The 14,354-nt window shown below is 51.2% G+C and overlaps 1 protein-coding gene across 1 annotated transcript in view; it reads left to right on the forward strand.

Moving 5' to 3' along the window:
• The window catches only part of MINPP1 (multiple inositol-polyphosphate phosphatase 1), a 12,772-nt gene extending 5,776 nt beyond the window's left edge, over positions 1-6,996 (forward strand). The window contains exon 6 of the mRNA XM_026040677.1: positions 5,606-6,996. Within this exon, the coding sequence (XP_025896462.1) occupies positions 5,606-6,005 (400 nt within the window). The 3' untranslated portion in view covers positions 6,006-6,996. The remainder of the gene's footprint in view (positions 1-5,605) is intronic.
• Positions 6,997-14,354: the final 7,358 nt, after the last annotated feature.

Genomic DNA, 14,354 nt, shown 5'->3' on the forward strand with positions numbered 1-14,354 from the left:
TTTTGTGAAGAAGAAACAGTGAAAACTTTTCCAGGTTTTCCTGTTGTGGAAAAGGATCTATGGGGGTGCTCTCCATTGTACTGATAACAGCACTACTATGGAAGAGCAGTGTCTGGAGCCCCTCAAGTGTTGGGATAGATGGAGAGAATCAAAATAGTCACTGCAGGATAAGTGATTTTTTTGCTGCTGTTTTGGAATGTTCCTCAAGGGTTTGGTATATTTTTCACTTCTGTACGAGCTGTGCACTTCGTGGGCAGCTGGGGCCCATAACCCATAGCAATTCCTCCCACCCYGGATGGTGCTGGCGAGCGGGGCTGCAGGACTAACACAGCCAAGGCTGGACCTTGCCTCCTCTTCCAACTGGGAATCTGTTGGCCACCCAGCACAGCGGGCTTAGAGGSACCAAGAACGAGCGGCCGTGGATCATACGAGTCGGCAGCCAAGCAGAGGGAAGAACCTGGGGTGTGATGGACGTAGGTGAGAGACCCGRCGTGTGTGAGGCCAAGAGCGAGAGCTTGACCTCGGTGCCCACGGGCCTGGTGGGGAGCTGGAGCCCGAGGGAGGAGGAAGCTGCTGGGGCTGCAGCGCAGAGCCTGGCGGCACCGCAGAGCATTCCCATGGGAGAGGGGCGTGTGCGGCGTTTGGCCGGTTGGCTAATGGCTCGGGCTGTGTTTTAGGGATACCTGCTAGTCGTTAAGCTGCTTTAGGCTTCCAGCTTCAACTGCCCGGTGCTTTTGCCCTTTGTACTTTGGAGAGAGAACGCGAAAATACCTGTTTTCACTTGTCGGTTTGCTGGCCGAACGGCTTGGACTGAGGCGGCCTTCTTTGGGCAGACACCTCAGTGCTTAAAGGACTTGGCTAGTGATCCAGCACGCTGAAGTAGCTGCACGTGGATACTGCAAAGCACTGGGTGGCTTCCTCTGAAAATGTGCAGGTATTTCAGAAAGAGAGGCTAGTTAAACTTACTCCAGGATCAAGTCAAGGTGAGCTTAGTAGGTGTTCTTGGCTAAGCCTAACTTAAACATTCTCCCTTCCTAAGTTATTGCGAGCTTTTATTATTTTACGTGATTTTCTAACTGGCTGCAGTTCAGACCTCAAAACAACTGATAAATGTTCCTAACTGCTCCTTTCAAAACTGTGATTCAGCTTATGAGAAGTCATGGATGGTCTAAACCCAAGGAACTGCTCAGAACTTCCCTGTTAGAATAAGTACAAAGGGAAAGAGCAAAAGGGTTTTCATGTATTCAGAGGAAACGATGTTATCACCGCGTAAACACCTTTGCTCCGATCAAAATCCTCTGGTCACTTGTTTTATCAAAGCTTCTTGGTTAATGGTGGGACCTTGCGTTTCTACGAGCAGGTCCTTGGCTCCCTGGGCACATCAGCAGGTTTGGGACAGACCTGACTCCTCCCTGTGCTGTGACCTGGGGTTTTCAGTCACTTGCTGAGCAGCAAAGCAGGTCGAGRGGAGACCCTGGGCTGCCACGTGGTTCAACTTGCTCTAACTACAGAGCATTTACAGCCAGGGCTGCACCACGGGGGATAACTCTAGAGGTCCCTTCCAACCTTAATGATTCTGTGAGAATTAAGGTGCAAAGAGTCTGCTCTACCCTCCCTGTCTTGGARGGCATCCAGGTGTAGATGACCCTGGGTGGCTTTGTCTGGGTCCACCTCAGGGGCCTCCTCGCCATGTATCCCTACTCCTTAGGGCTTTGGAAGAGTCGCCAGTGAAAACTTCCAGCCGAGGTGATTGTCAGCTTGATAGCACAGCGAGGGCTCATTCACCAAGATAAAGAGCAGCTGGGCTTCTGGTGTGTCTGCTCGCGCCCCGTGCACCTCCTGGGCCAGCTGATCTCTCTAATAAGACGCTCAGGAATTTGCAGAACAAAGCACTAGCTCTGCAGTTTAATAGACCATAAAATTGGTCTCTGTACACTTAGCAAAGAGGCAGGGCATGTCTTCATTTCCAGATACTCAGATAAAAGAGATGGCTTTCACTGATAAAACCCTGAACAGCTCGGCCGAGGAGCTCCTCCATACCGTGTTGTAGGCTTGGTTTGGTACCTCCGTTTTTGGAGGAAAGGCTTTCTGACAGCCTCCAAGAGCACCCTTGAGGAAACCAAGGGAATTTCCACTGGAACAGCATGTCTTTTTGTGCGTTTGCCTAGAACTTGCCATCTAAGATACTGCCTGYGCCCTTCAGACCTGCCAGAATGTGGCTAATCTCAGGTGAATTGCCCAATACTTGCTTACTTAGAATTGCCCTGCAAAGACAGCTCAGCAATTTGTATGGAATCGATATACTTTTATCTAAAGAGCTAAACCAGCAGGCAGACCGCTGCCCGGAGGCCTGAGCCACACCGCTGAGCTGCTCTGCCCAGGAGGCAGCCTCTGGTGGGCAGCAAGGGCCAGGCGAGCCCCAGGGCCAGCTCAGCGCCCAGGCTGCTCCCAGGAGGTGCTAAATCCCGCCGAGTTTGTGGGGATGTCAGAGGTTGGTTCATTCAGAAGGCAGCTTGAAACTGCGGTGAAGACATTACATGCCGGCCAATCTAGGCATCTTTGCAGTAATTAAGACGTGTGGGACTAGATAAGAGCCATGGCATTTTTAAGCGGGGTTTTAAGTGAGTTTTGTGCGTTCTTATCGCCTTTCCAAGCCTGTTTTTGTATGTCTGTGTTGGTCAGAAAGCGTTTTCCTTGCTGGGATTTGCGGGAAAAAGGTGTTGCGTTGCTGACGACTCGGGAAGCTAGCGAGCAAGGCCGGGTTCTGTGCTTTGCCATCCCATTATCTCCCGAGGTTTTGTTTATCTCTAGCAGAAAGCTTAGGAAATCAACTTTGGTTTTCCAGGCAAGGGAATTTTTTCCCAATCGGAGGCGATACATCAGTAGCCCTAAGCAAYGTGGCAGCGAATCCTCTGGTGAAGGTGGGTGCAGAGGGTTCAGCGCTAAACCTGAGCCCGTGGGGATCGGCGGGGACTAGACCCAGCCTGCACAACAGCTACCACACCAATGCCTACCCCAGCCCTGCTTTCCTAGGGGGAGAGTGGTTAAAGAACATCCGTTTTCAGCTGTGGTTGGATTGATCCTCAAGGATTGCAGCTGAAATGCGCACGTGTCTCGGGTGAGCTCCACAACCAGGAGCCAGCAATCATTCCCTCTCATGAGGGAGTTTATCAGTTTCTCGGTGTTTATCAGTGCCCGTTGATTGTTTTAACGYGCCCCCAGCTTGAATTTATCAGCCCCGCCTGAGCAACAACAACCTTTCCCTGTGCCCGGGCCGGGAGGAGTCCATCTTCCCCCAGCAAACCGTGATTCCGAGTGGTGCTGTTGCCACTTTAGGCTCGATAACTTGTGTTGGCCGAGGAGACACGACGTCAAGAGCTGTGATCTGAGAAAAGAAGGCRGCATTATGGATGTCTCATGGATGGGAGGGATTTAGTGCTGGGAAAAGGATGCCAGAGTGGTGAAGTGCCCAAGCTGGGATTTATCAGCTTGGAGAGAAGATGACTGTGAAGTTAGGAGTAGAAAAGATGAAATTATTGGTGTCCTCTTCAAATGGAGAAATTGGGAGCTAGCTAGAAATCAATGCATGAGGCTGCGAAGCTCCTTGCCGCAGATCCTAGATGCTTGCATGGATTCAAGGGGAGATTGGCCAAATCTGTGGAGTTCCTCTATGCAAAGAGGCCACATTTGGCCCAGGAGGCCGGAAGAATATCCCGTTCCAGTTATCTTGGAAAATCCTCCTCCTGCCATCCTCTTCCCCTCATTGACAGGATTGAGAAGATGACGACCTGGGGAAAATGCCCATTCCCAGAGCTGGGAGCTCATGAATTCCATCATGAGAATGAGGAGGCAAGAGAGAAGGGAAGGGAAATCAAAAGGAGTCCAAGGATCCCCAAACTTTATGACTTTAACAGGAGGGAATCGGAGCAGGGAGATTATAAATAAAAGGGCAACGATGCAGCCGGGATCTCTGGTTTTGGAGGAGCTGGAGCAGGGGCTGAAGCCGCCGCGTTGGCTGTAAATGCCCGTCTCGGTGCAGCAGAGGGATGGGGTGGACAACAGGTCGCAGTCTCCATGCAGAACCTTTTGGAGGTCCCATTGGCCTCTCTCGCCTGGCCTGTGGGCTCCCCAGGGAGCGGGATTGTGCAAGGAGTGTTTCAGCTTGCACAAACACGGCAGCCCTACGGAGCCAGCAACGCCAAGCGCGTCACGTGTTCCTCCTAAAACCCTGCTTATCCGAGCAAAGTTCTTGCCTCCAAGTAAGATCCTCGGTTAACCATTTTTCAGTCGCTTCAAGCCGAGGAGACACCTCCTTTTCAGACCAATCAAGAGGTGCCTCGTCTGTGGGTGGCCGTCCCTGCCCCGTTCGGCACAGGGGCGTTGCTAAAACATCACCTTTTGTCTTGGGAAAGCTCAGTGTATGTTTACACACCCCCGAGTGACCTGGGAGAGTCCCCCGGAGAGGGTGCCAAGAAGCCACCCGTCTGATGGGTACGGGGCGGGCACCCCGCTTGGCCACCGCTTCCTCGTGTGGCTGCCAGCTTCTCCTCGCTCCATGAGCGTGGCCTCCGGCAAGCTGCTCAGCTCCCGGGGCTCTGCCGAGGGGCCGCGGCCCTCGGCCTTGTGGGCAGAAATCAGGGATAGCGCTCGCTGGAACCACTAGCGTGTAGAGGGAAGGCTGTCAGCTCGGGTGGGCTGCCGGTCCTGGAGATCTCCCTTGCTCTTCGGAACGCGACTTCCAGGTACCGCTGGTTGCAGAGAAGCTGGTGGCTTGAAAAACTCTCCTTGACTTCTGTGCCAGTGGCTGGGGTGCCACGAGGGGAGGCCTTTCCAAGGCTAAGTCAGCAACCTGCCTGCTGAGCCCGTAGTCGCAGGGTCGTGCTTATGTCAGGGGGCAGCAGCATTGGCCCTCGTTGGCTAATGTGCTGCTCGGTTTGTAATTAGCCTGTATTTACGTCTCCAAATGCAGTTGTCGTCGCCTGTCCTGCGTTGCAGCAGCTGAGAAAAGCTTTCGTTTCACTGAGCTGAGTGCTGCGTTGACAGTGCCTGCATTGACAGTGGAGTTAGGAGCTATTGGGATGTCCTGATGTCTTCCCAGCAGCAAGTCCAGCCACATAATACCAAGGGCTCGACTTCGTTTGTGTCTTCCCAGAGCCTCGCAGCTGGTTTGAGGACTTGCTGCCCTTAATTCCCAGCGGGAGGAGCCGATGCTATTCCAAAACAGGTTTTGTTTCATCCCAAACCAGCGTGGGGAATGTAACGTGATCATTGGCTCTTTCCGTGACCGGGAACAGCGCAAATAATTGGGCTTACCCAGGAGGTCTGAGGGAACCACGGGTGCGCATCCCGAGCCTGGTCTTTGCTTTAGCTTCCCATATTTGATGGTATCTAACTATATTTATTACAATATGTCTTACAGGTTTCCTCAACTTGGATGCTTTTAAAAAGCCTGTTAAATACAGAAGTTCCCAGGCAGGCCTTTATAGGGCAGGGTGGAATACTGCAGAGTGGAATAAAAGTCCGGGATCTCCTCCCAGGGTGCCCGAATGCCACATTCGAAGCACCAGGGCTCTTCCTGATCCTTGGCTCTCGTTTTATCTTCTAGCTCAAAGCCCATTTCTTCGCCCGTGATCGTTCAGATCGGCCACGCAGAGACCCTGCAGCCGCTGCTCGCCCTCATGGGCTTCTTCAAAGACGAGGAGCCGCTCAGGGCGAACAACTACGCGCGGCAGGCGCAGCGCAAGTTCCGCAGYGGCCGCATCGTGCCCTACGCGGCCAACCTGGTGTTCGTGCTTTACCACTGCGACCACGCCAAGACCTCCCGCGAGGAGTACCAGCTGCAGATGCTGCTCAACGAGCAGCTGCTGCCCTTCCAGCACTCGAACCGAACCCTCGCGCTCTACGCGGACCTCAAGGACTATTACCGGGACATCCTGCAGAACTGCCGCTTCGAGGAGGAGTGCGAGCTGCCCCGGAGCAACAGCACCGCTGCCGACGAGCTCTGAGGCGCTGCGCGGACACGGACGCGCCTCGGGAGGGCCCTGGGGACTCTCAGCTGGCGGTGACGTGGCGSTCGTCTCCGCTGGCCCAGCTGCCGGCACGTTACGAAAGCCGGCGCCGTGACGGGGTTGTTGCTTTGTGGTGCAAGACGCGGGGGGCCTCTGTGTTTACATGTGGGAATAAGGCATTTTCTAGGTCACTCGCCTTACACATGCACTGTCGGGGGGGGTTAGGAGCTGAGGCAACCTGCGTTTTATCAGACTGGAGCTGGCTGGACTGCTTCAGTGCTGCTTCGCACTGGCTGCTTGGCTCGTTTTCCTAGGGCGGGCATGAAATAATCCGGGTTTGGGTTTTTTTTCCCTTTTGCTTCTTTTTCCTGTATGTTGAGGATGGGGTTAAAGGAGTTAAAATTCCTGGAGGCATCAGCTCATCCAGCAGAGCAGGTTAGCCGCAGAGGTAAGTCAATTCTCTTTAATAAGATAGCTCTATCTTTGGGGTGCTGGTTGGAAGGGTCGTCTGCAGGTTTTGAGCCCAGCCTGAAGTGGGACTGCAGCCAACTCGACGTGAGGGGACGTTTGGGCTCTCGGTAGCTGTCGGGCTTAGACTTGACTTTTGCCAGCTTTAGGGCGCTGAGCACGGCATCACTTTGGTTTTCCATAAATGTATCGCACGCAAGGTGCTTTTAAAAGCAACTTAAATCAGGTTTTATTGTCATTTGAAAAGGGGCAAGGATTGTAGGGCTGCAGTGAAGCAGAAGAGAGGAGGAGGAGGTGTCCGGAGCCCGAAATAGAGCCCGTCAAGTGCAGCCCCTCCCCAAAGCAAACGAAGGTGTGTGGTTTACGGCCCCTGAGGTGAGGGGCAGTTTGCTGCCTTTATGGGGAAGGGGGAAAGGCGGCTGCGAGGACTCGCACGATGAGYCCCTATAAACGTTTATAACCTTGTGTGCTGCAGGGCAACTTGTTTTTTTAGCCTCACCTTCCTGTGGGGTAGACTGAAAATGTAACTGCTGCACAGACCAAAAAACAAGGAAGGAGACCCAGATTAATTTGAGGAACTCAATTATTTCTCAGAAAGCTGAGAAATAAAACTGGGAGTCTCTGATTTTTCTTTTTTTTTTTTCCTTGAGGATATAGGTTTTCCATCACTATGTTTTTTTTGAATGCTGCTTGCATATAAGGAAAAACGGGATCCGTGTGCCTGGTTGTTGGGCAGAAATGGAACAAAAAAGGGGAGGTGTTTAGGATATTGCTGTGATGTGAAGTCATCACGATGACTCCCTGCGTGGGTTTTGATGYGTTTCTCCTATGGATGCAGACCAAAACTGGGGATTATTTTGGTATTAATGCCTTAGCAAAAAGCTGCCTGTGTTTTCTCAAGCAGRTGAAACAGATAGGGACGAGTATCAACACGGAAAGAAATGCAGCRAGGTGCTGAGGGTAACTGCGGGCAGCAGCGCGTGGCCTTTACTGCTGTTCTCTATCAGCTTTGTGAGTGCCCTGTTTTGTTTCTTTTTCTTGCGTGATCCTGTCTTGAAGTCCAAGGACCATAAAGTCCAGAATGAGCATCCGCCACAGGAATTCCTGTGGGATAACAGTGGAGGCGAGTTGTGAAGAAATCAACCTTTCCTTAAAGGCAGTTAAGTTTGTTAAATAGCAAACACGGGGCTGGGAATATTCACCTTCGATCAAATGGTATTTTTTTTTTTCCCCTGGGAGTGAGAGTCACTTTGTGCTCATGAGATCGCGGTTTCACAGAATGGTTAAGGTGGGAAGAGACCTCTGGAGATCACCTACTCCAATCCCCCTGCTGTTTGAACATAGGGGATGAACTGCTGACCCTGTTGGAGATGAATGGAAGACGTGCTTGCCAGTGAGATGATGATTTTTACCCATCATCKTTGGTATAGATACAATCTCCTCCTCCAGGGAGGAGTATGCTGCTTTTAGCTACTGTTTTGACTGCCAAATGAGCTAGAAGGACCAAACTTTGGGCCCCTGTTCCTGTAGCAAAGCATCATCTCCCTCTGTGCTACCAGGCTGAGCRTGTCGCAAATCAGATCCGTGCAGGGAACCATAGGGTGGCTCTTCAGAGATGGGCTCACAGGTTGGAGGGCAGCTCAGCCGGGTTTCCAGCACGATGGCTCCATCTTCAGCTATCGCTGAGAAACTTAAGGAAAATGTGTGGTTTGGGGTTCTGGCCTGTATTGAAARGCTGCTGATGGAGCCTGTTGGCACCATTAGGGGCTGAAGGTGGAGAACTTGCACAGCTGCAGCCACGGCTGAAGTGTCTGCGCCTGTTGCGTTATGAACGTGACTAATTCCTGCCGCTCGGGAGGTKACTTCTGGACGACTCGCTTGGTGAAGAAAATAAATGTGTGCCTCTACTGGAAAGGAAAGCCACAAGCAGCGGGAATGCTCCATGTGACTGGACAAAGCGCCTCATCTCGGTCAAGCACTGGAGACTCTCCGTTCCTCATCCTCCTGCAACTGGAAACTTGCATCGGTTGAAAACTACTGACRGTGTTCCGTGGTGCTGATATCAAACACGTTTGAGATGCGTTTTGTTAAATGTTCGAAGCGTAACTGATCGCTCTGGCAAACTGGCGCGTGTGCTGCACGGGTGCGTTTGCTGTCATGCTGCTCAGCATCCAGCTGCGGAATCGTGGGCTGGGATGCAGATTTCCTGCTGACTGGATGTGCTTTGCTTGGGATTCTCGGTGTTGCCAAGCGCAAGAAGCTGCACGTTTGCTTCATCTCGCCGTCGTGAACGGGAGTAATGCTCCAACCTTTAGTGTCACGGCTGTGTCCTGCTTCAAAATATATTTAATAGCTTGCCAGTGCTTGTACTGATGTCTGGTTATTTCAGATGCTCAAATTGCTCGGTAACGAATATAAAATACACTCACTGGGTCAGGACTTCCCTTGTTTTGAGGTGCATAAAAAACTACCTGTGTCTCCAGGAGCCTTTTTAAAAGCAGCAGTCACTTTCTGACCAGCAATGCTATGCAAAATGAGTGATCCAGAACCCAYTGCAATAGTATTTTCTCGAGCATTATCAATTTCTCACTAACATTTAAGCTTTTTGATTTCTGAAGAATTAGACATGTTGTAATGCAGTATTTTCTTACCTCTCGTTTCTTGTAGGTGTTTAGCGTTGGGTCCGCATTACTGAGCATCCAGTGATTACACAATTACCTTTAGTGTGTTAACTCTCTAATTATCATCCAAGCTTTCGTCAGCCATGTGATGGCAAGCTCAAATTATGAGGGTTTGTGCCCTAGTAAGTAGAAAACTTCATTACTAACGTTTCAGATTTTGATAAAAGTATTTGAAGAAGAATATATATATTTTTATATATATTTTTATTTATTTTGGCCGTGGATTATATGCAAAGTCCAGACTAGATCCTGCTTCCACATCTCATTTAAGTTGGTGTTTTTGTCAAGGCACTATTTATCATCATCATCATTATTATTATTTATTTTCCCCTTGTTTGCTTCCCTGGATGGAAAATGAAGATTATATGTATGGATGAAGCTGCATTAGGACTTTCTCAAGATAATCTAATGCTGTAAGGAGATATTTTTATTTATATATATATATAAAAAATATGTAATTATATATGTTCRTGTACAGCAGCAAGCTTGGTGAAGGACGCACTCCTTTCATGTGACCTGAACCTTTACCTGCTAGACTGGAACATCAGCCCTGCTCGCGGGGCCCTTCTGCCCCAGGATGGGACGGGGTGCTGGTGTCGCCTGGCGTGCTGGGTGCTCCTGGCAGCTCTAACTTGTCTCCTCCTCGGCTGCTCCTTCCCTGCAAGAGCCTTGATGCTCTGTTGTCAATTAAACCCACGCTGCCTTAKCAGCAATCCGCGTCTCACCTTTCGCTGGGTACTTCTGGCTAAAAGCACAGCCGAAATGACTGGCTCCTGATCCTCTGCAGCCAGGGTGTTGCATTCGCTTATCCCGACGCCTTTAATTAGGTGTCATTATTTGCGGAGCTGTGCTGAGCTCCCAGGAAGGGCAGGAGCTCTTGGGCAGCGTGTGCTGCTCGGGAGGGTGTTCGGGAGGAGGCCGGCGYGTCCTCCACGGGCACCCTTTCACAGGGTGTCTTTCGTAACTGTATCTACCTCTTGGTTTAAAGCAACAACAACAAAAAAATCACCCTCAGATGGCAGTTTCTGGATTATCTGCCAAAAAGACAATTTTAYAAGCCTCTGCCTTTATGTGCCAGTCCCACTTCCCCCTATCTGCCTACCTGCCGGAGGTGTTTGGAGACAGCCCTTGCATCCTGTTTCAGGCTTTGTTTGCCAGGTTTAGCAAGTCAGTCTCTCCAGGGTTCTCCTTTCACTGACTGATTTATTAATTCTTTTGTGTACTGGCTCTCATTTCACCTCAGTTCTTTGGAACATGAATTACCGCAATTTGTGCTCACTTTTCCAGATGAGGGCTTAGACACAGCTCGCTAGCTGCCAGAGGAGTTTCCCTTGGTTTCCCTCCTGGGAAGGTTAATCATTAGGTGAGGGCTTTCTGGTTTGGTGGAGCCTGTTTATTTTTTTGTGGTGCTGCAGAGGTTCTTGCGCTTGGACCCCCATCTTCTGCTGGAGAGCATCTTGGCTCACTCCCATGCATTTGCTCTTCCCCTTTCTGTGCACAGGGGTTTGCCTGTAACCACCCCTGCCCTCTCCTCGGCAGACTGTTGTTGGTTACGCTGCACATGCAGGAGCTGGCAACAGGTCCTGCACGTCCCAGGAGCTGCCGGATGGCGCCTGGGGCCTCGTACGCGCGCGTTGCCCGAGGGCGCAGCAGACACTGTAGGCTGCTTTCGCAGAGGCGCCTTTGGGGCTCGAGTTCTGCTGCGCGGGCTCCTGAGCTGCAGGGCTCTCACTGCCCTTCCCTCGTGTGGGGCGGTGGGCGAGCCTGCCCCCCATGTCTGCCTCGACCAGCTGGATCTTGGGCGGGCTCCCGTAAGCTGCTCTGGCTGCATGACTCCAGTGAGAGGCAGAACCCCGAGGGGAACGACGGCGTTCCAGCTCCGTGAGGCCAAAAGTAACTGCACGGGGTGGCGTGAACCGTCCCTCGGGTATCACGTGGAGCCTTTGGGTARGAAAACTACACGGGAGACGGTTTTCAGAGCAAAGGAGAAACTCTTTCCCTCCCTTAGGACAACAGGGAGCTTCAGAGTGGTTGTAACCGTGTGGCTAACGGGCTGCTGAGTTTGCCCCAGCAGGAATATCAACGGGTGTTTGACCATCCTGCGGAAATTTAGAGGGCTTTTAACCCGTTCTAAGGAAGAGGCTTTGCTTTAACTCCTGAACTTCGTCCTAAGCAGTTCCGTCTGACTGAGCGGGTCACCTTGGTGGCACTAGGGATCATCCCTGGCAGCCGGGTGGGCCTTCAAGCCTAGGTGACCGTTTGGAGGTGGCAGTTCCACAATGGTGTGGGGAAGGTGAAGCCTCGTGTAGGATGAGAAGGGAAGCACCTGCAGTGACCTGTCCCTTCCCCTGACCCTGCTGTAGGCCTGAGATGGTGCCCGCGCGTGAGGGCTGAGGTAGCCTGAGATGGCGCCCGCGCGTGAGGGCTGAGGTGGCCTGAGATGGCGCCCGCGCGAGGGGTCTGAGGCGGTGCCCGCCGAAATCTCCGGAGCAGATCCGGGCTGCCCAATGCTCGTCCCCCCGGCGCTCCATCTGGCTCCGAGGTGGGTTAATGGGTAATAGCGTGCGAGGGAGCTGCCTGCGGCCGCTTACACCAGTTCCTGCTGTTGTGTTGATTCTTCTGGGCTCGGCCACTCTCACAATAAAGAACAGTATTCCAGGATAGTGTCTCTCCCTCGGTGTGACAGCTGTCAGAAGCAATGTGGTTGTTCGGTCAGCTTTGTTGGGTTAAAGGTGCTGAAGAGGTGCTTGTTCTTAAGGCTCTTTGGTGTCTTCTCTTTGTTCCAGTGATTCATTTGATGATTGAGGTTAATGTCACAATGTCCTTCTACCAACAGACTCCTGCCACACAGCTGGCAACGCGGATGTGCGTGTTTTCTTAGTGACTGGATATGGGAAGAACGCAAAGCTACAAAAGAAGTAACTTTATTGGTTTTTTTTTTTCTGGTATTTTTCTTGTATGCAATAGGCATTTTGAAAGACATTTATTATCAAGTACAGAATCTACTACAGTAGAAAAACGTGTTGAGTGTGTTTGGACAAAACCCATGTACTAAAGGACACTACAAAAGGACGTGGAGAGAAGGCCTAACTTCAACGAGGACCCCAATGCAGATGGCAAATCCTCGATCATCTGTCCTTAGGAATAAAGACAGGTGAAAACCACTGGAAGGCAAAGCCAGCAAATACCACGGGCTGATCCTGTTCCATTTATGTGAGGCCAGCTAGGAAGCGCTTGGAGCTAGAGATCATCGGCTGCTCCAAACTGGGAAACTGAGGGCTGTTCTCTGGTCCTCTGGTTCTCTGGCTGTTCTCTGGTCCACCCAAGGATTAGGGTGAAGAGACATTTGAAAAGGCTGTGATAAGGGGTGACCTGCCCAGGTGTTCCACAGGATGGCCCCGCAAGGCTGGGTTGCTTTGGCCTTTCTTCGTCTCCCTCTGACTCTTCTTCGATTGTGGTTACTTTGGTGACCGTTTTAGCCTGACTTTCTTGTGCCTATCTCTGTGTTAACTGGCTTTTCCACGATGACTTATGTGGCTCATGGCAGGTTCACTTAAGCTCCCTGATTTCAGTAGTCAGTGAGAAAAAAAAGAGAGCCTGGAGAAAAAAAAAAATAAAGCTTTCAGGTAATTTGGGAAATGGAGATTCCTATTCCAGCACGGTGGGGAGGAAAAAGGGCACAGGACAAGGTGTGTGGTGGGGACAAGAGATCACGCAGGGCAGGGGCGATGGATCTGCGGCAGAAAATTACAGACCATAAAAGATCTTTACTGCAGCTATGACGCATCGCAGAACGATACCAAAGCTCGCATTGCCTCCAGACAGATTTATAAAGTTCTTTGTTACTAAATCCCTATTCAGGCTAAGAAAACAGCATGTTCCTACGAGCAGAACGAACTGCAGAAGGGAAGACGTCCCATAGCTGAACCCTTCCATGATTGGATTTACTGCCTGCCCTGGTAACCACCTGTAGAAGACCAGATAGACAGAAACAGTTGACTATTTCTGCTGCTGTTCTGTTGACAAATGACCCCGTATCTTGTGGACCAGCTCCAAGATGGATACCTTTGTCTTGCTGAACCCCCACCTAAAGATAAGGCAGGGCCAGCATCTCCCAGGCAAATAAAATTCTTCTTGACAATTCTTGTTGTCCAAGTTGGGACTTCCAAGATGGGGGCCACAATGTGGCTGAGCCATTGGGATCCTGGTGGGAAGCCTGGCTGGATGGTGCCTTGGGTCTTTATGGCGCTTCCTGAGTTGCGGGCTCTTCCATGGGAGATGCTCAGCTCCCATGTTTACACTGCCCATTGCTCCCACCYCTCTAGGACTGGCAGAGCAAGAGGGAGCAGAGAAACAGGAATGAGGAGGTCCGTGTGGAGAGACAAGGGCTGCTCTCAGAACTGGGTTTGGAGATCTGGGTAGTGGACAGCGGTGGGAGGATGAAGCTAACCTTGGTACCTGCTCTGGAAAGGAGGAAGAAAGAAGCAGCTCTGTGATCCACAGCTTGACCACTGTTTCCATAATGCCTGATGCAGCATCCCAGGAAAGCGGGAGCGCGTGGTCAGTGCTGGGGGCCCGTCAGCAGCGAACGGTCGTGCAGAACCATCCTGCATATCCCTGCATCCGCTTTGTTTCGACTGCACTTTGGAGATTTCAAGATACGAGGGCCTCGGCCAGCGCAACGCTTCCTTCCTGGCTCCGGCTTGCTTTTCCCATTGTGAAATCTTGGCAAACTGGTTTTGAATATGTAATTTCTGCCTCTCCAYGGCAGACCTCAGGAGTAGTGGGTGTTGCTCATGCTGGAAGCTTTGGTGACTGATTCTGTTCATAAATTCTGGAGCTTTTGTTTACCTCGGGAACACTTCCCAGAAGTTAGAGAAGATTCCGTATTTTTGACTTGCAGAGCAAGAAGAGGAAAAATACCATTTCTACCCCTCACTAAAAGATCTGGTTATGTAAGCAGCTAGTGCCATGCAAGCCTCTACCTATGATCGTGATTCAGACAAAGTGGTTTATTTTGGTTTTGTATTATTTAAARTTGATTCTGAGCTGACATTTCATCAAGGTTTAGGGCAGAAAATCCGAACTTGGTTTATATATGGGATGACGTTCTGCCCATTAAAAGCCACGGGTGAAAGGTGAGGTGGATGAGCAGGAATGGCTTGTTGGGGCAGTTCAGTATCGGAGATGCTATCTC

Source organism: Nothoprocta perdicaria, unplaced genomic scaffold (assembly GCF_003342845.1).
Source record: "Nothoprocta perdicaria isolate Ctin4 unplaced genomic scaffold, notPer1 scaffold_260, whole genome shotgun sequence".
NCBI classification, from domain to species: Eukaryota; Metazoa; Chordata; class Aves; order Tinamiformes; family Tinamidae; genus Nothoprocta; species Nothoprocta perdicaria.